Source organism: Pezoporus occidentalis, unplaced genomic scaffold (assembly GCF_034315485.1).
Source record: "Pezoporus occidentalis ecotype Australia unplaced genomic scaffold, CSIRO_AGI_Poc_V1 ctg63, whole genome shotgun sequence".
In the NCBI taxonomy this organism is placed as follows: Eukaryota; Metazoa; Chordata; class Aves; order Psittaciformes; family Psittacidae; genus Pezoporus; species Pezoporus occidentalis.
Window position 1 is genome coordinate 4,427,232 of NW_026915977.1, and position 19,965 is coordinate 4,447,196.

Consider the following 19,965-nt stretch of genomic DNA (forward strand, 5'->3'; position numbering starts at 1 on the left):
TCAGCAGCCGTGTGGAGAGAAGACATTCAGCCTGTCCACGGGAGTTGTTGCCATTAAAGCCTGCCAGTGCAGATCAGAAAGGACTCAGCTGGTTTTGCCTGAGGATCTTCTACAAGGTCACGAAGCGCAAGCTCAGATGAGCCGAAAACTTCCAGTTTTTCTAAGACAAAAATGTAAGTACAAGACAAACTATAAGAAACATAAAGAAAAACATAAGTATTATATCAAATTTTCTGTTATACAGTAAAATAATTGCTTTGCGAATTGGTGCCCAGCTCCAAGTTCTCCTGCTTTTTGGTGGCCTCAACTTTGGCAGGTTAGGGGAGGGTCTGGCCAGTGCTGTCACTGTGCACCCCCTGCGAGGGGACATTCAGCATTCAGCTGCCGGGAAAGGTGAGAAGTGGAAGGCACCGTGTGGTTCCAACCCACATACCCTGAGAAGGGGCCACGCCGGCACTGCCACACACAATAGCTCCTGGAGTGACAGGAAACAGGATGGATGCTGGCAGTGATGCGCACCAGCGGCACAGTGTGGCACCAGCAAAACAGGATATGGTTATGCTCTGAAAGGTGTTTTTGAAACACAAAGTTTATCTGTACAGTAAATACAGTTGCTGCCCCAAGCCCAGGCCATGCTTTCTTATAAATAGGCTGGCTTCTGCAGAAATGAAAGTGCAAAACTGAGCATCCATCACACGTTTGATTAGATAAAGCCAAGATCATCTCAGAGCCCAGGTGCTGTGCAGCCATGGGGCGTTGGTACTGCATTATCCTTGGGACTGGCCTCAGTTTTGTTGTCCATTAGTGGTACCCAAATCATGTCCCTGGTCCCCTTGAGAGGCAGGGGGGTGCCAGGGTTACACAGGGGTGGGGCAGGGCCTGGGAATGCCAGGTTTTACACCACAGGATTTTGGGGTTAAGAGGGGGGGAATAAAAGGGGGTTTTAAACCTTTTAAACCCTTATATCACAATGGTGAAAACACCTCTCAAAGCCCAAGAGCACACAGCAGAAGCTGCTGGGAGGCATTGGCAAGCACAGGGGAAGTTCTGCACCCCAGATCCTGCTGTAACTGGGGAAATACCCCAGGACTAACATGAAGCAGCATCCTGCACAGAGGGCTCAGAACACCTCTCAGGAGGCTGCAACAGCAACAAGCCCCATTTAAGCAACAAACCCTAAACCTTCACAGCTTCTAGTCCAAAAGCAGCAGCAGAGTAATCCATCCCTGCACCCAAAGGGGCAACACTGCAGCAAAGATCCCACAGTGCTGAAAGCTCTCGCTCCCACACAGCATTAATTAAAACACGTTACTCAATCAGCAGGCTTCAAATAAAAGGCTAGCAGCTTTAACTAGAAAGAGCATTGGCTGCTGAAACAGACAAGCATCCCGCAAAGCATCTTTTGGGAGATGCGCTCTGCAAAGCCCCAGCAAGGAGCTGTGCCACCGCAGGGATGACAATCCCAGCACACTTCAAGGCTATAGAAGCCCACAATGTGCCCAAGAGATTCATTTCCTATAAACCGCAATAAAAAGTAGTGTATAGAGCTACAAACCATGCTGGAAGGTGAAATTACACAAGTAAATCAAGAATGCTTTAAAGCAGGAGGTACCAACCTGGTACCTGCTGCAAGCATGGCGTGCTGTGGTGGGGGGACAGCAATGGACCACACTGCCTGGCCCCATGCACCCATACGTCCATTCTGTAGAGATGCAGCCCTCCCCACAGGTTGCGATGTAGCGTGAGACCTGCTCTCCTCAGCAGACAAGCAAGAAAAGTGAACACGCGCAAATTAAGATGTAAATAATAGCTACAGAAATGGTTAAAATGGCTAAAAAAAAAGTCACTTTTTCAAAATAACCGGTTGAATCGAGGATTCTCTTGACGCTAAGTTTTGCTCAAGGCTGCCGGAGGTGGAATCAGCAGGCAGAGGACCGCAGGAGTGGTGCTGCTCAACATCCTCAGCCCAGCAGTGCCCTCTGCCGGTGGCCGTGGCCGCAGAGCACCCAGCGGGTGCCGAGCGGGGGGCCGCTCACGGCGATGGGTGACACTGCTTCACGGCGATGGGTGACACTGCTTCACGGCGGTGGGTGACACTGCTTCACGGCGATGGGTGACACTGCTTCACAGCGATGGGTGACACTGCTTCACGGCGGTGGGTGACACTGCTTCACGGCGATGGGTGACACTGCTTCACGGCGGTGGGTGACACTGCTTCACGGCGGTGGGTGACACTGCTTCACGGCGATGGGTGACACTGCTTCACGGCGGTGGGTGACACTGCTTCACGGCGGTGGGTGACACTGCTTCACGGCACAGTCCTCGGCTCTGGCCATGGTTTGCTCGGGGCGAGCGGCAGAAATCCACTGAATAAGAAGATAATGACCATGGAGAGCCTCCTGCTTCTGGGGGAAGCCCAAGCAGGGTTGTGATCGGTTTCAATGGGACTTCACAGTATCACAGTATGCTAGAGATTGGAAGGGACCCCGAAAGATCATCTAGTCCAACCCCCTACCGGAGCAGGAATACCTGGATAATGTTACACAGGAATGTGTCCAGGAGGGTTTTGAATGTCTCCAGGGAAGGAGACTCCACAACCTCCCTGGGCAGCCTGTTCCAGTGTTCCGTCACCCTCACTGAGAAGAAGTTTCTTCTCAAGTTTAAGTGGAACCTCTTCCCAAACCTGCTTAAAGCGCTGGGGCAAAACCATCTAGATGAGAGTGAAGGATCCTTTTCTCAGCCAGCTGGGGGAGGGAGCGGAAAATAACTGATGAAGCATCTTGCTTCATCAGCATCTTTAGCTCTGTGGCTTTAGCAGAAGGGGGCTCTGCGAACGGGCGCTTGCCCGTGGGAGCCAGCACATCGAGTGCCAGCGGTGCGGGAGGCTGCCGGGGTGACAGCGACATCACAGCAAGCGGGCTCGGCTGTGACGCTGCAGCAGTTTCCACAACACCCCAAAACCAACAGCGCCTTTACAGACACACATATACATATAGATATATGTATATCTGTATATAAATAACCACAGGAAAAGACAAGCAAACGAAAGGGTCAGGCCCGGCTCGGCCCACGGGCAGGAGGAGCGCCCCGCTCGCCGCCCGCGCTGCTGCTCCCTCCCGGCAGCTGCGCTTTTGCTTTTGCACATCAAGGGGTGGGACCCGCTGCCAGCGAGCAGGGACCGGGCCCCTGGGGTCACACCGGAGCAGCCCGGCGGGACAGCAGAGGTAGGTCCCGCATCCCTTTATCCCAGTCAGCTTAGCGCAGGATAACGGGTTTATGATGGACTTCAGTCGGTACTGCAACATAGGCTCGGAGTGTCTTACTTGCAGCAGTAGTGCTGAGGGGATGGGGAAGCTGTGCCGAGAGGCAGGAGGGTGCAGCGTTAACCCTCCTGCCCATGAGTCTCCAAAAGTAAATAAGTAGAAGCAAGACTGGGTGGGCTTACCCCAGGTACAGGTGGGTGAGGAGCCAACATCGCCATTTATCAGAAGAATGAGCTCCTGTGAGTGCTCGCTGATGCCCTGTGTATATGAGGGGGAGAAGGGCACAGCTTAAGCCAGAACAGCCAGCCATGAAGTTTCAAACCGTATTTTCTATTACTGTTGAGTGGGCTCAAGAAGCTGCCTTTAAAAATAACACCAACTGCGGTGATTCTGAACCTTTGCAAAGCTCACAGCTGGTGTGGAGGGACGTTCTATGAGTGGACTTTCTGAGGCCATACAGCCCCATCTCCAAAAGCACAGGGATAACTGGTCTGGTTTACTCATTGCTCTGGGTCTTTCTTGTGCTCATGCCACTGTATTTGTCCACTGGGTTTTCTTAAGTGGTCTGATCCTCACAAGAGGCAGACTTTCCATTGAATTTGCACTTAACTGCAAGAAGCAGAGCAGGAGGTGGCAGGGTTGCCTGTGCCCAGTGAGCACATGGCCATGCATCCCCTGGGGGACCACGCTCATCGTTTGGGTGGAAACCCCACAGCTTTGATACTCATTGCCACACACATCTACCAGGGGGGCCAGGGTGGGCCAGTAAGGGAGAAGAGGGGTGGGGGGTTAGGCTAATAGACAACACTACTGCTGCGGGTTTACTTTTCATTTTTAACCAGGATAAATATTAACAAATGAGGACAAGAGATTTTGCAAGGGATTAAAGGCCAAAAGCACCGTGTTTCACGTGGATTAAACCAGAGTTTGTTTTTTCCTGCATACTCTTGGAATTTACCCAGCCAAAATCCCCCTGGTGTCCCCTGCTGCCTGCCTGCCTCACCACCCACCCGCGCAGCCAGGGCTCTCCATCCCTAGGGAGCACCAGCCAGGCTCCAGCCCTACTGGCCCTTCCCAAGAATCTCTGTTCCAGAGGGAATGTCTCCCTGGAGCAGGGTCCAGCAGCTCTGCCACTCCTCCCAGAACAGACATTGGTGGAAAGGCAGGAAGCACGAGCAAGGCAGAGGGTTGGCATGCTGCAGGGCACTCGGTTACCTTCATAATGAGCAAATGAGAAAGAACAAATACAAAGAAACCTTTTTATCCCACTGTGCCAATGCTCCACAGCCCTAACCTGTAAAAGCTTGGCCATGTCGCTGCTTTTTTCCCCCCTGGAGCAAGCATTCACCACCTTTAGTGACTCACGTTTCAGGAAACCACAGAAATCGGATAGGATGAACAGGCGCTTGCACTGGTACTCTGCAACTAAGTCAAAGTGAAAAAGCTGCTCTCATTTGTAGCACTTCGACACAACATTAGCAAATATATTTTGGCAACTCAGAGCGTGTCTGGTGTGGGATGCAGAGCAGACACAGGGCAAGGAGAGGGATGCTCTGGAGGCTGGTGGTACCCGGGCAGGGAGATGCTGCTGATAGGATGCCAAGATGCCCAGGCTAGGATAAGGCAGGCAGAGGACACCAGGGCTCCTGCTGTCAGGACAAGCACAGCAAAGCACAGGAGGCTCTGAGGATGCCTAACAAAAGTACCGTGGCCTCTGTGGACAGATGCTACCAAAAAGGAAATAAAAGAGATATCTCCACAGTTAGCACAGCAAGAAGCAATATTGCTCTTCTGGAAGAAGATATAAAACCTGGACATCTATCAGAAAACTGATTCAAGGAGGAAAAACCTTTATCCTCCCTTGACATTTTTAAAAAGAACTAAAGCACAATCCTGCACAATGGTCAGTTTATGTGTCTATTATTTCTATTTTTAGCCAATACCTTATTAATTCTTACTGCTAGCAGTTATCTCTGCTGAAATAGGACAGCAGCACTTCAGGTGACCTAGAAAACAGGAGAAGCCTGGCACAGGACAGTGCTGTCCTGCTCTGGTCCCTGGCAACCTCTCCCGTCCCCACATCCACAGGGAGGGACAGAGCCACCACCACACTGCCTCTGCTTGCATAGCTTCAGCAGGGAACCACGTTTCTATTTGAAGTTACCCCGTGCACGTTCTGCTTTTATTTTAGGCTGTGGAGAACACAAAGGAAACCAGAAGAGAGGCTCCAGCCAGCAGCACCCCCAAAGCATCCCCCAAAGGGTAAGCCTGCAGATGACACTGACCATGATGACAGATGCCTGGTGTCAGGCACAGCACCAGCCTGTGTCACCTCTACCGCAGGCTTTATGTGTTTTTACAGCACAGATACCAGCCCCACACCAAGCACTGGGGGCCTGCACACCTACTGCTCACCTGCATCACTCCTTGCAAGAACGGTGCTTGGTGGCAGAATCCATCCAGGCTGCTCTTTTACCCTGGTCTTGGGAGGGAGCAGGAGGTGCTGGGCAGCATCCTGGGCTCTTTAAGGAGGGGAGCAACAAGGCACAATGCTGCAGCAGGGGCAGCACCTACAAACACTGCCCATCCATGGGCTGGTTTCCTCCAAGCTGGCTTTTTAGAGCTGCTGTGGCTTTGCTTCCTGGGGTAAACCCCAATGGATTTGCTAAGGAGGGTTGACTTGGGGCAGTTACAACCAGCCTCAGGTGTGGAGCCTGATCTCTTGTGGAGGCTGTGGTGGGCTCTGATGGGGGCACGGGGCAGAGTCCCACTGCACTTCAGGCCCACAGGTGCCGTGGCTGCTCTCGCAGCTCTGGCACTTGTTTGTATGGAGAGCAAGGACACATGGCTGTCATTCAGCACGGGGAAAATACTTTACACCGCATGTGCCCGGCTTTAACACGCATTAACCGCCAGCCTCCGTGCCGGGTACAAAGCTTACCTGGTGTTTCTGACTCGTTAAGCACAAACAAGGAGTCTTACCCCAGTGCCCTGATGCGGCTGGCTGGGGGTCTCCTTGGCAAAACAGGGGAGGGGGAACCATTCAGGGGAAGAAGGAAGCCATGCCTGGGCAGAGTCTTGCACCTAACACAGCAGCCAGCCCCCTGTGCCAAGGGGAAGTGAGCGCAGAGCATGTGAAACAAGATTTCCTCTTTCTGGGGCTTTTTTTAGCATCCTGCTGGTTTTTACATAGCGCGTTTGGCTGAACTTTGCCACGCTGCTGCTCGGGATTTCCAAAGTGCAGTTTCTCTCATTGCTGTGTTTTTATCCCCCTTCCGAGGGTGGCCGCTCTCACAGGGCCATTTCTGGGTGCCCTGGGTGAGCACCCTCGCTGCTAGCCAGCTTTAGCTGGGCTTTCTGGGAACCCTCATAATGTGGGTTCACAGCCCCAGGGAGAGGCAGAGGGTGCTGCAAGCACATCCCTGCCTTGGGGCTGGGCTGGAGGGAGCAGGGGATGGTGTTGCAGGAACATTGCTGTGCAGTGGGGAGAGGGAAACGCAGCCCTGGTGAGGGGCAGCAGGAGGATCGCTAGCATGCACGTGTGTGTGCACTGGGCTGTGAGCAGACAGATGGGCCCAGCCATGGAGGTAGGGTGAACTTACCCCAACAAGGGATGTGGCCAGAGGAGAAGCAGCATGATTCAGCCTCCCTGACTGGGAGCCCCTGGGAACGAGATGAGAGGAAAGACATCTTGTTTAAAGAAAAAAATAACTGAGTTTTAAAACTCACTGGAAGGAAGAGCTGGGTGCAGCGGGCTTGGGGCTTTATCTTGTGAGCACCCCTATAGATGCTCCCCAGGCAGATGCAACTTTGCCCAAGCAGTGTTCACAGGAGCAGTGCCAGCATCTGCAGGCACGGGACACCTCAATGGACAGTGAGTGATGGCACTGCGAAGTCCCCGAGCTCCTCTCTGCTGGCGCTTCAGAGCAAACGTCAGGCAAGAAGCTGAGACATTCTGGGTGAAAATCAGCTCAAGGTAAAGCTGTGCAGCTCCTTGTGAGCCACCCTCCCTCTGCCCAGCAGCTACCCCCTTCTTAGTGGCTGGGGCTGGCACCTGGGAAGCCAAGAGGAAAAGAGAAGCTCTCCAGGGGTGAGAAGATGCTCTGGGTCAGTCACTGCTGCCCTGGTGCCACCGCCTGGGCACAGTCCAGGGACCTCTTGAAGGCAAAGGGGGATATGAATGGAAAAGCTGGAGCTGGGAAAGACACAGCTGCAGAAACCCAGCAGCAAGTTAAATATGCCCTGTGATCGGGGGTGACTTCTGGTCGCTGGTACAGCCCAGGAGGCTGGTTTGTAGCAGCAATTAAACATGTTTTCTATTTATTGTGCAGTGGTTTTGCACCTACCTTCACTGGGCGAGGCATGGAGCTTGTTAGGTGGGAGAAGAGCTGACCACCACAGGTGGTCACAGCAATAGGCTGCTGTTAGAGAGGTGTTCTTACTGCTTTTGCAAGCTTTTCCATACCTTTTACTTTGTCAGACCTGTGTCCCCCCACAGTGTTATAAACGCATCCTTCTGCCTTTCAGCTGCAGGGCCGCTCCGGTTGTCAAACTCCTCTGTTGAAAGCCGTGCCTGAAATGCCACCCAAAAGGTGACAGAGGTGCAGTCCCTGTGGCGAACTGACAACTGCTTTGGCACACGATGCATTTCTCAGTGTGGATCCCTCTCTGTCAACCCTGCAAGCAGCTAGAGTGAGGTCTGGTCATTTCTGACAAAGAGCATGAGCAAAGCACACGAGCAGGACTTCGATTAACACCCTATAACCAAGCTTCTCCCCACAGTGGACATGATGATCTGGTAACTAAAGCCTCACACACGGATGCCGGGGCTGAACCTGTTTATTTAAGCACCAACAACCCAAGAACAGCCTGGCTGCAGGAACATGCTACCATGCTGGGGCTGAGCACGGATCTGGAGCACAACCATGACAAACAGTTCGACCTGCACTGAAACAGACCTCAAGCCCTACTATGCGGTTACATACACTTTCATCCTGATCCCCGGACTAATAGGAAACACATTAGCTTTGTGGGTCTTTTATGGGTACATGAAAGAGACTAAAAGGGCTGTAATATTTATGATCAATTTAGCCATTGCTGATTTATCACAGGTTTTGTCCTTGCCCCTGAGGATTTTCTATTACTTGACTGGGACATGGGAATTTGGAGGAGGTCTCTGCATGTTTTGCTTCTACCTGAAGTACGTCAATATGTACGCAAGCATCTACTTCTTGGTTTGCATCAGTGTAAGACGATATTTGTTTCTTATGCACCCATTCAAATTCAGCGACTGCAAGCGCATCTGTGATGTGTATATCAGCATCATTGGGTGGGTTGTGGTCTGTGTTGGCTGTTTGCCTTTCCCACTTCTCAGACTCCAACAGGATGCTAAAAACACATGTTTTGTGGATCTCCCTGTAAAGGAAGTTGACCTTCCCATCTCCATCGTAATGGTGACAATGGGGGAATTGGTGGGGTTCGTCACACCCCTACTCATCATCCTATACTGCTCCTGGAAGACTGTCTTGTCACTAAAAGAAAAAAATTCTGCTTCACATGACCTCGGAGAGAAGAAAAAGGCTTTCAAGATGATTCTTACCTGCGCGCTGGTATTTCTGATTTGCTTTGCACCTTATCATATCAGCTTTCCGCTCGATTTCTTTGTCAAAACCAAAAGGATTGAAAACGGATGCGTCCAGAAGGTGATCTCAGTGTTTCACGTTGTGGCTTTGTGCCTTGCCAGCTTGAACTCCTGCGTGGACCCAGTCATCTACTACTTTACTACAGACGAGTTCAGGAGACGCCTTTCCAGGCAGGATTTACAAGACAGCATTCAGCTCCACAGCCTCAGTTACGCAAGGAAGCACTCCAGGGATGTGCTCAGGAAGGTCACCATGGACTGCTAGTGCTGGCCTTCCACAGATGGTTGCCAGGGCTTCAAACGTTCACTGTATTTTGGGGTTTGGCCCAATTTATTTTTTCCCACCACTTCCATTTCCAGCTTGAAAGCCATATGGTTTGAAGCCATATTGCTGCCTTGGATAAGCTTTAACCACAGGGCTCTGCTTCAAGGGTAGATGTCCATCAGGCCCTTCAGGTCCTCTTTTCACCAAAGAGAGAGCAAATTATTTCTCTCACTGATAACTAACCCTGCACCATCACACCTTCATTAAGGGCAGCATCATTAAAGCACAGTCAGAGGAAGCAAGCCTTCAAGTTTACTGTAATGGAAACTCACTCTAAGCAGTCAAACGTGCCACCCAACAGGCTATGAGAGACTTTTATGAAAGGCTCAGACGTGGATGTATTTTTAGTAACTATTTCTTTAAAATCAAATAACAGAAGGTTTGGGCTGGGCTGGCGTTTCATTTGCACCTTCTTTTGTCAGACTGATTTTTCTGTGAACATCTGAAACGTTACATTTTGAAATGCGAAAATACTGTGATGGTATTAGGCTTTATTTAAATGCAAATGTTGTTTTATAATTTATGAAAAATATATATATATATTTTGTAGAAAAAATGTGAATCCCAGAGAGCGTTGGAACACAAGCACTTATTTTCTTAAAAAAAAAACCCTTTTATATAATAAAACCAAACTGTACCTCCTCATCTCCACAGGAGTCTGAGCCGGTGTGTCTGTACCTGAGTATGTTGCTGGGTCAGGACGGATAATTCATGGAAACCATGAAGCACATTGTCATTCATTCACAGCAATGAAAAAGTGGGTGTTTTTTTTTTAATTTCCTTTTGTATATGATTAAAAAATCCTTAAAAAAAAACAATTAAATGTAATTCTTGGCCAACTCTCCTGTCTGTAACTTCCTGCATCCCCAGTACACACTAACACAGACCAACACGTGGCAGCACTTGGACACTGACCCCTCTCAATCACCTGTAGAACATTTCAGGTGCCTTTTCAGAATGATTTCAACCTCCTTCTTGCGCTGGGGAGAAAAGCAAAACAGTGGCTCACAAAGGGACAACACACATCCCTGAACAGTGCAGCAGCTCATCTGCCCCCCAGACACGGTGAATTCCTATCACTGAAGGCCAGCTCCAGCGCAAGCCCATCACCGTCCTTTCAGGCCTCTGTCCCTGTGGGAGGAGAGCAGGATGGCCCTGTACAACCCCACAGAGCTACTTTTAGCTTCTGAGGGGAAAAGATGCTACACAAAGCGGTGTCAGAAGTTCAGAAATTGTTCAGTAAGAAAAACCTCAATAAGCTTCAGTTTTCCCACCTAGAAAATGCTGTGGGTGCACATGAGCCGTGTCGTCTGCTGCCATAGCAATGTGGTTTATTCATGCTAGTCTTAACGGTCTCTTTCTACAGGAAGCTTGGTGTAATGCAGTTGCTCACATGAGCCACGTTCGGGAGAGACCTGCCTGTCCCCTCCTGCAACAGCACCTCTGCCCCACATGGGGTTAGCTTGAGCCACGCTCTCCATCACAAAGGTCTCACAAGCCCTTGCCTGATGATGCCACAGACATCAAGACATTGCTTAGATTAAGGGCAGGTGTATTTTCATGCCCTGTCGATGGCTCAGGATCCATGATATCAGCCCATGCTTGAGCCCTGGAGCACCACACACCAGCAGAGAGATGCTCTGCTGCATTTCTGCCACCCAAGGAAGCCTCAAGTGGGGATGACACATGGCACACCGGGTTTGGAGAAGACAAGTGATACCCGGCCACTGAAGCATCAGGGAGCACTTACTGTTTGAGCACTTTGCTGCCCAGCTTCGAGCTCTGTGCTAGGCAAGATGTGATTCTTCACCTGGACTTTGCTCAGCTCTGGCTGCAGGTCTCCCTTAGCCTGTTCAAAGACAAAAGAAGCTGATACTCCCACGGAAAATTTTTCTAAGGAAAGCTTGTGAGTAGTAAATCTGGACTGGGGATCTCAATGAGAATAACCGAAAGTAAAAAACAACCCCAAAACATCCCCTTATTCAGCATGAAACATTTCCTCTGGTTGCTCAAGCACCTCTTCCCCAGGAGGGTTGTTATACTGAGAAGCAAAGCACTGAGGTCTCTGCCAACAGCCTCACCAGGCACACTTGGTGCTGAAGCAACAAGTGGCTTTTTGACACAGAGTTAGGTTTAGTTTAATGCTAAGAGAAGGCACCGTGGCAAGAACACAGGCCCAGGGAATGTCTCGGGGAACGCTTGAAGCCCTGAAGCCGCTCATAAGCACCATCAGGTGTTTTAGGGAAGTCTTATTTACACCTGAAACAAGGCGAATGAGGATGACAGAGCACTGGGTGGGAGCAGAGCTGGTGGGTTTCTGAACGCAGCACAGCACAGCCCCGTTTCCATCGACTCCCACACGGCCCCGCGCCTCTGAGCCCACGCGCTGCGGAAAGAGCAGCGCTGGCTGCGGCGGTTTCATCACCTCTCTCTGCTGCCTTTGTGTCGCTGTCGCTGTGACAAGAGAGGATGGGTCTTTTTTGTTCTTCTTTTTTACGTTGAGACTTGGAACCGCACTGCAAGGGAAGGCTGCTGCGGAAATGGGGCTGTGAACGCCTGCCCTTCTTCCTGCTCTCCTCTTGGTGCCTTTGAGCCAGAGCACAGAGCACCAGGGAGGCTCGCTGGCTGCTGATGGTGGGCTTGGGGAGAGTGTTGAATCACCAGGCTGTAGGTGACAGTCCTACCCAGGCACAGCCATCCTCCACCGCTGGTTGTGAGGCTTCCTGCAGCTGCACTGAAAGCACCGTGCCCAGAGCCATGAAAAGCTCTTTTCCGACCCATTTGCCCAGCATACACCTGAACCCACTGATCCCTTAAGCCCAGTGGCAATGAATTCCCTACTTAAGCTGTATGTGCATTGCTCAGAGCAGCCACCTGACAATATCTTTCTGTGCCCCTTCCTCTTGCACCACGAGGAACTGGTTCCCTTTTCACCCCCTCTGCCCAACTTGTGCCTCAGCAGAGGCAACTTCTTGCCTGTGCTCAGGACCCCCAGCTACCTCCTGCCCGACGGCTGCCACCTGGGGTTAGGAGCAAGGAGGCTGATGGCCAGAGCCTCAGTCCTCTAACATTTCCAATATCCTCTTCATCTTCTCTGCCATCACCAGCCATCACCCATAAGCTACCCATGTAACTCAAAAGATCCGGGGCCCCCAACATAAGAACATGGAGCAAATCCAGAGGAGGCCACGAAGATGCTCAGAGGACTGGGGCACCTCTGCTCTGGAGACAAGCTGAGAGAGCTGGGGTTGCTCAGGCTGGAAAAGCCTTTGGGGAGACCTTAGAGCAGTTTCAGTGCCTAAAGGGACCAACAAGAAAGCTGGACAGGGATTTTTACAAGGGTATGTAGGGACAGGACACAGGGGAATGGCTTTAAACTGACAGAGGGGAGATTTCTATTAGATATTAGGAAGAAATTCTGCCCTGTGGGGATGGTGATGCCCAGAGAAGCTGTGGCTGCCCCATCCCTGGCAGTGTTCAAGGCCAGGTTGGACACAGGGGCTTGGAGGAAGCTGCTCCAGTGGAAGGTGTCCCTGCCTGTGGCAGGGGTTGGAACAAAATGAGCTTTAAGGTCCCTTCCAACCCAAACCAGGCTGGGATTCCATGATTCTACAATCTCCTTTCTGTGTGAAAAGGCTCCTCTGACCCAAGCAGAATTTTGCTTTCCCCTTATGTGTCTTTTCTCTCAGCAGCTCTATCTTTTATTCACTGTTGTCATCTGGTTGCTCAGTGTCCTCCAAAGAGTCCCCGTTTCTCGGTAGCTGGTGGTGTATTTTCCTGCTCCATTTAAGGCTGCACCAGCAGCAGGCTTCGACAATTTGCACTTTACTGTTCACTTCCTTTTTCACTTTGCTGTTAGAGGCCAAAACAATAGCATCATCCCCAGCGTCGTGAAAACGGCTCATTGGCCATAAAGACACACAGAGCATCAAACACAGCACTGCTGGACACCACTCCTCAGACCACAGTAACTACAAAAACCACAGCGAGCAATGCAGATACAAGTCAACCCCGTCCAGAACAAAAGCAAAAGAAAGAAGCTAAAATCCTCACAGGGATGGTTTGATAAATACCCCGATGAAAAGAAAGCAGACACGCTGGACCTGTACGGCCAGCACCTGGTTCTCACTGCCAGTTAAGTCAGCACAGAGGAGCTCCAGCATTTGGGCTGTACTTGCCACTGTAACGTGTGTGTTGGGCCCAGCAGCTACCCTCAGATCAACCTGTTTCTCCCACCCTTCCCTCAAACGCAGTGATTTGCTCTACAGAACTTAACAGCAGGGATTACACAGCTGAAATAGATAAATGGAGGAAGACTTTCTGAATTTCTCAAAATTCAAAGAAAAATATGCCACAAAGTAGAGTACTTGGGAGACTTGGTGTGAAAACTTGACATTTCAGTTGAAATGAGCAGGCAGGGGTGCAGGGATCTTTGTTTTTATCATCATCCACCTAAGGAGAAAGAACAGAAGATCACGGCCCAGTCCTGGGCACAGGGGACAGACACAAGCATGACTTTTGGTGGTTAATGTCATGTCCTCAAAGGGGAAGACCTGGCTGCTTGTTCCTGCTTCCAGCTCTATTTCTGTACATCACGTCAAAGCAATACGGGATATACTCCACAAACGTCACGAGCTGCTGGCTGGGCTCAGACGTGGGTTTTTGGTGGCACCTAGCATGCCATTTGAAGGGGTCCTGTCCTTGTGTGGGTGATGACTGAACAGCAGCTGCCTCTAAGAAGGCAAGTCTGGCAACATGTCCACTTGCCCCTAGAGCCCATTTCAGCATGAGTTAGACCTCAAAAAATAACTCTCATCCCAGTCTGACCCAGTGCTCCATCTGGACATGCACAGAAGTACCCTCATACAGTTAAAGGGAGGGGAAAAGAGAAGCTTTTGGGGGGTTTGGTACCTCCATGGTCAGCAAGTGGTTGACCTACAGTCATTGAGATTGTAATTTTTGATACCAGTCTGCTTCAGTTCCCTTCAACCCCTGCTTTTTTTTCTCCTAAGCATAAACTTCATAAAAGAAAAGCCAGAACACCCAACAGGGATAAGATGAACATAAAGGACATAACCAATTGTCATAACTTACTGTGAGAATTAACAAACCTCTTCATTCTCCTGCCTACCCATTTTCCCCAATGGGCTCAACAATGATGCAAGAAGGGACCATCTTGGTAGGGCTCCAGCTTAGTGAAGGGCATGGCTTTTGCAACCACAATGTGCAGCCACTAGTGCTCTGCTCCAAGCACCCCACAGCCAGTGTCACTTCCCTGCCTGCCGTCCCACGGATCCCAAGGGAAAAAACTCCATTTTAAAGCTTTTAATCCACCCAAACTCTTGGCTTGGCTGCCTGGTTTCTCCAATCTGCCATCAGCCTGCGCATCTGTCCTGGGATGCGGCGCCGTTATCTCACACAAACTCCACTATTGCATGACACAGTCGATATTTAAGAAATGGTAACTCCCTGTGGTCAGACTGAGGTCTGCACAACTAGAGTGGAAGCTCCCAGGAGACCTATGCAAAACAGAAGCTAAAACTCACATGGCTATGAGTTCCTAGCTTAATGAGAGGTTTCTTATGAAAGTGAATTAACACTAACCATGCAGGTTCTCCACAGCTCCGTGTGGGCCCTCAGGGGCTGGCAGTCAGCATTTGCAAGGGTGAATTTGCCTCCCTTTGCATCAAAGTAGCCCTTGGAAGAAATACCAGATGGGGGACCACAACACTGTCTTCTCAAAGGCAAAAGGATGAATGCAACAGCAATGCTGCAAGGCTGAGATCTTATGGCTTCGAAGAACATGTCCATGCTTCTCAGCACATGAGACAACCAGCATGACCTCTTCTATATGGAACAGCGTACAAAAGCAATGGGGCAAACCAGGCCTCCTCTGACCATCTCCCTATGAAGCAATGATACTTTCCTGCAGGCTATCAGGGTTCAGCCCCAGAGCATCAACTCACCAGGCCATTAGTGTTCTGTGGTAGATCCCAGCTCTGCAGCAAGGGCCCATCCTTCCTTTGTAGCATTAGAGTCTTTTGGTAAGCAGGCTTTGGTTGGTTAATGACAAGACAGAAGAGGAAGAAAAATCAAGTGATGCTGGAAAAGCAAGAAGAGTTTTGCAGTGGGAAACCATTGGCTCCATTAAGAAACAACAAATACAGTGAGTCTGCAAAAAAGATAAACGCACATATCAGTGTATCTGCAAACAGGATATTTATAGAAGAAATACAGAATTTGAGATCTGGACCTCACTTTTTTTTCTCCTGGACTCAAGGCACTCAGCCAGAAACTTTTGTTTTCCTTCCAGTTAATATGAGTTGTTTCCTATTGAAAATCAAAGGTCTTGATCTGCAGTGAAAATAAGGCCTCAGCCATCAGCACTTCTAGGTGCAAGCTCTCCTCCACCCATGTGCACTTCTACTCCCTAGCCCTCTGCGCCCAAGAAAACCTTTACCATAGAAAACACTTTCAGGCAGTCAGTAACAGGAGCCTGTGTCTTTGGAGCATCATTCCTGCTTCTCAGCCTCCCTGCTACATATCCCATTCAGTGGTGCACTGTGAACTGCTGGGAGCTTTGGTAAGAGCAGAACAAACTTGGACATCAAGGGAAGCAGCTTACACTGCCGCACAGATGGATCAGATAAGCAGAAATGCTTTCATTTCGTTGCAGACTGCAAGCTTACGTGAAAAGCCGGCAGTTACAGCTCAGTTCTCCACCACCAAAGCACTGCTGTTCACTTGGGTTAGGGTCAGATTCTCCCTGCCTTCTCTTGATGTAAGGAAGCAAAGCTGTAACTGCTTCCAACTTCTCACTTGAGTGACAAGGCACACTAGTGAGGGTAGGGGAGCCTGGATGGTGGCTACTGCATTCCTCTTATTTTTCAAAGCATTCACTAGTGAAAGGGTCTGAGAAGACGAAATGACAAAGAAGCTATAACCACCGAGCACAGAGAAACCAAAGGACCAAGTTACTTACTGTCATGCGAGAGTGCAGTTACCACTGACACCACCATGCCACAGAACCAAAAATACCTACATAGCCCTTCCTCCCGAGGGACCTTTGACAAAGTAGAAAACATAGGTTTATCCATCTGTGGATCTACTCCTGAGAAATTCCACAGGCTGTCGCTCTCACTCCAGAATAAAACTACCTGGTTCCATTCCAACAAGGGATTAGGTCTGTAGGAAGGAAGCTCCTTGTTCCAGAATCACATGTCAACACCCAAGCTTAAACCGGAACAGCTTCAAACGTCAACCAGCCCTAAAATGGAACAGCTCGCACAAACCTGAATGCTTCTGTAACAGACACACATTTACAGTCACAGTGAGAACGACTTAAGACAGTAAATTCACTTTCACACTTGTTAATGTGGAACTCAGTGGTGCTACAGTACAAAAAGAGAGAAAATACGCTCAAGTAAAGAGAAGAGTTGAACTATAACAAATAATTTCCTCTGGAAGTGGAGAGTCTAATTATTCCCATGGAAGCAAATACACCCAGTCAAACTGCCTAGGTAATATCACAAATATATACACATAATTAAGAAATCATTGTAATTAAATAATGTGACTGTAATTACACATTATTATTTTGGTTGCAGTCTCGAATCAATCGGTGCCAGCATTCGGGCCCTGTGCTGCAGCGGGCAGCCAAACCATCCCCCACACAGCTCAGAATTAGGACAGTCAAAGCAGCTTTAATCCTTCCAAGCCTGACCTCAAGCTCAGCCTTCCCAGAGTGGTAGCTGCTCAGCCACACAGCTAGCTGCTGTGCCACTGCAGAGGCTTTGAGGGCTGCACTGCATTTATCTGGCCCTGCAAGAGTTCTCTTCTGTTACAGACTGTGAGGCTAGTTCAGGGCACGTTAGGAGAATGAGAGATGAAACACAACAGATGGGGAAGCAGTAGGGTGGAAGAGGCTGTCTTTAGTCAAAGATCATAATGGTTTGTTCCTTCCTAGCTTTCCCGAGTACTTCAAGGAAGACCAGAAACAAAAGCATCAACCGACAAAATCCGAGGCTGGCAGCTGCTCGATCATGAATGAAGGGCCCGTCCAATGCAGCCCCCCCCCCCTACTGCAAGCAGAGCTGAAGCAGCTGGGGAAGAACAAATCCCAGACATAGGGAGATTATTGGAAAATGCTAAACCAGAATTCCCCTGGGAAATTCAGAGCTGATTTCGGCTGATATTCCTGCCATCCTTCACTATAAAGTCTGCTGAGCACACCTGTGGTTTTGGTAGCTGTCCCTGCCATGCCAAGAACTAGTAAGTCTACAGAAGTCAGCCCAGTCTTGTGGAAGTCCTAGCAGGCTCTTTGTCCTCCCGGCATCTGCACGTACACTGCAACTCTTCCTGTGAGTGCAAGGTGAGGTTTTCACTACCACACTAAGCATGGCTGTGCTGCAACAGTCCATAGCATAGGGTTGTGAAAATGTCTCTTTTAGGCAACCAATTTACCAAGTCTGAGAAGCTCCATTTCACACCAGTTTGAGACCTGGGTACATCTTTCAGATGTCTCCATGCTGTACCCATTTTTCCTTCCCTGGATCTGCTTCTCAATGTATTTCTATATTCAAGTAACAGTTTAATTTCTATGATTTTTTACAAAGTCAGGCTAGAGGAAACTCTGAGGTATACTATCACCTACTTTAATGGAAGTAGTCTGTCTAACACATCACCAGTTGCCCACATCTTACCAGTTACCCCCAGACAGAACGCCATCGGGCTTTTGCAAAGGTCAACAACATCTCCTCCAAGGCACGAATACAAGCCTCTTCTTAATTGTGATTTTTCCTCCAGCATGACTTTGATTAGAGTACTTAAACTTGAAAAACCATCACAATGCAATGCTGGAAAAGGGATCATCCAAAGCACTGGACTGCAAACTTCACATTCATGAACATATTTAACACTTACCTCCAAGTATACTGTGTCAGAAGAATAACCTTCAAGCTAGCATAAAGATCACTTGTCAGTAAGCGCACAGTGGTTGTTTTGTCAGTCAAAGCACATGTAAACAGAGGCTACTCCAGTAAATCAGTTGGCATTTGCACCTTGGTTACATTATCCTTTCAGTTCCCACAGCCATGTCTGAAGGCCAGTCTTACCTGGATATTTAATGGGGTTTTCGCACGGGTTACAGTTGTATTATAAAAATGCTCTTTACTATAGATAAAGCAAAGACACTAAGCACCACCTAGAGGAAGCCTTCAAACCATTTTTAGGTTTAATCTTGGCAGAACACGCAAAACCCTGTACATTAGAATAAATACACAAGTTTTTGCCAGTTCCACACACTTACGGCCAAGCTCTTGCTGCCTGTGCCACCTGCTGGTGCAAGAGACTCCTCCAACTTGCACTCTGCTTCCTACAGACCGGCTCATTGCAGGAGCTGCTCAAACTGAGACAGCATTAGAACATCCTGGGAATATCAGCTGTTTTCATAGAAGCAACCTTAAAACTGCAGTCCTTTGATCCCTGAATGGCCACACCAGCCAAAACTGGTAAGGGGCAGATGATAATCCCTGCACACATGACCAAAACCTCAGCTACTTTCTCAACGCAGCAGCACTGAGCAGGTAAGAACAATCTGTTCCTCTGAGCATCCTGGCTTATTGCCTAGAACATCAACATGCTCCTAAGGAACTGACTTCATTTAAAAGCTTTACCAGACAAAGGTAAGAGAAACTGTTTCAGCCTATCTGGAAGCACGCCTAGCATTCCTGCTGCATGTCTCAAGGTAGCCAGCAGGTTAGAACAGGAACCACTACAGCTGAAAGGATTTTTACTTTTCATTCTCAGTAAAGCCAAACCTCAATGCTGCATGTGGATGCTCCTTGCTCTCTGCAACCGAGATGTTTCCAAACCCTTCCACTCAAGACAACCAAAACAAATGAGATGGTCAGGAAAAGCAGTAACTTGCCCAAGCACTTCGGGTCTGTAGCAGAAACTTCTCAGTGCAGCTACTTCTCCCAGTGACACCAGCCTGTTCCAGGTAATTAGAGCTTTCTACAGTATTCTGTTTCAGACAATTTAAGTACATAATTAAATACTCTCCTACACTTACTATTGCAGAGACAGGAAGACCAAAGGTCTAGTTTGGGGGATGTGTCCTCTGCATTGCATCACCACATGCCCTGGGAGAAAAGCTGCACTAGTTTCTGAGACAAGGCAGCGGAATTCCCTATTGCCCAGGACCTGCCTTCTGCTCCTCTCCTCTGCCTAATCCCATGAACAATGACTGAGAGCAGGTTCTCCTATAGTCACTTCTCACTCCCTTGTTCTTAGACTGCTGTTTTACTTCCAGCTGTATAACCCAAGTTACTCTCCAGGAAAGCCAGAAGGGTTCAGTGCACACTTTAGCTCTCTGAACAACCAGTCACAGAAATCTCACCGCAGCTCCCCCAGCTCTGAGCTCAAAGCACAGCAAAGCTCATGGGTAAATGCTGAGAGGTGTTACAATAAGGCGGCAATTAACCCCCTGCTGCCTTCATCTATTACAATATGCTAAAAAAACTTCTCATTAACACTGCCATAAATACACTAAGACAAGCAAGCATTTAATCATCGGCCTCATCCACACCAGTATTCAGAGGATGAATTACAGAATGCATCCTTCCTTTGCTATACCACAACTGATAGCTACTGCTCACATGCCAGAAGTCGCTCAGCAGGCAGTTCACAGCTCTAAACACCACTGAGAATTGCCCCATGGGGGATTGTTTGTCTTT

At 49.3% G+C, this 19,965-nt stretch overlaps 1 protein-coding gene and 1 long non-coding RNA gene across 4 annotated transcripts; one reads left to right on the forward strand and one right to left on the reverse strand.

The window, feature by feature from the left end:
• Positions 1 to 4,966: 4,966 nt before the first annotated feature.
• Positions 4,967 to 10,069, forward strand: GPR174 (G protein-coupled receptor 174). 3 transcript variants are annotated; one of them, XM_062640061.1, is made up of 3 exons: positions 4,967 to 5,166; positions 5,455 to 5,525; positions 7,791 to 10,069. In XM_062640061.1, the coding sequence occupies exon 3, from the start codon at positions 8,189 to 8,191 to the stop codon at positions 9,167 to 9,169; it is 981 nt and encodes a 326-aa protein (XP_062496045.1). In that variant the 5' UTR covers positions 4,967 to 5,166; positions 5,455 to 5,525; positions 7,791 to 8,188; the 3' UTR covers positions 9,170 to 10,069. The 3 variants fall into 3 exon arrangements, with proteins under 3 accessions (XP_062496045.1, XP_062496044.1, XP_062496046.1); XM_062640060.1 differs by having other exon boundaries at positions 4,967 to 5,525; XM_062640062.1 differs by lacking the exons at positions 4,967 to 5,166; positions 5,455 to 5,525 and adding an exon at positions 6,847 to 7,353.
• LOC134174802 (uncharacterized) lies at positions 9,832 to 19,128 on the reverse strand. Its single transcript, XR_009968790.1, has 2 exons — positions 14,834 to 19,128; positions 9,832 to 11,078 (listed from the first exon to the last, which is right to left on the reverse strand). It is a non-coding gene; the product is annotated as an uncharacterized LOC134174802 (long non-coding RNA).
• Between the last annotated feature and the right edge of the window lie 837 nt (positions 19,129 to 19,965).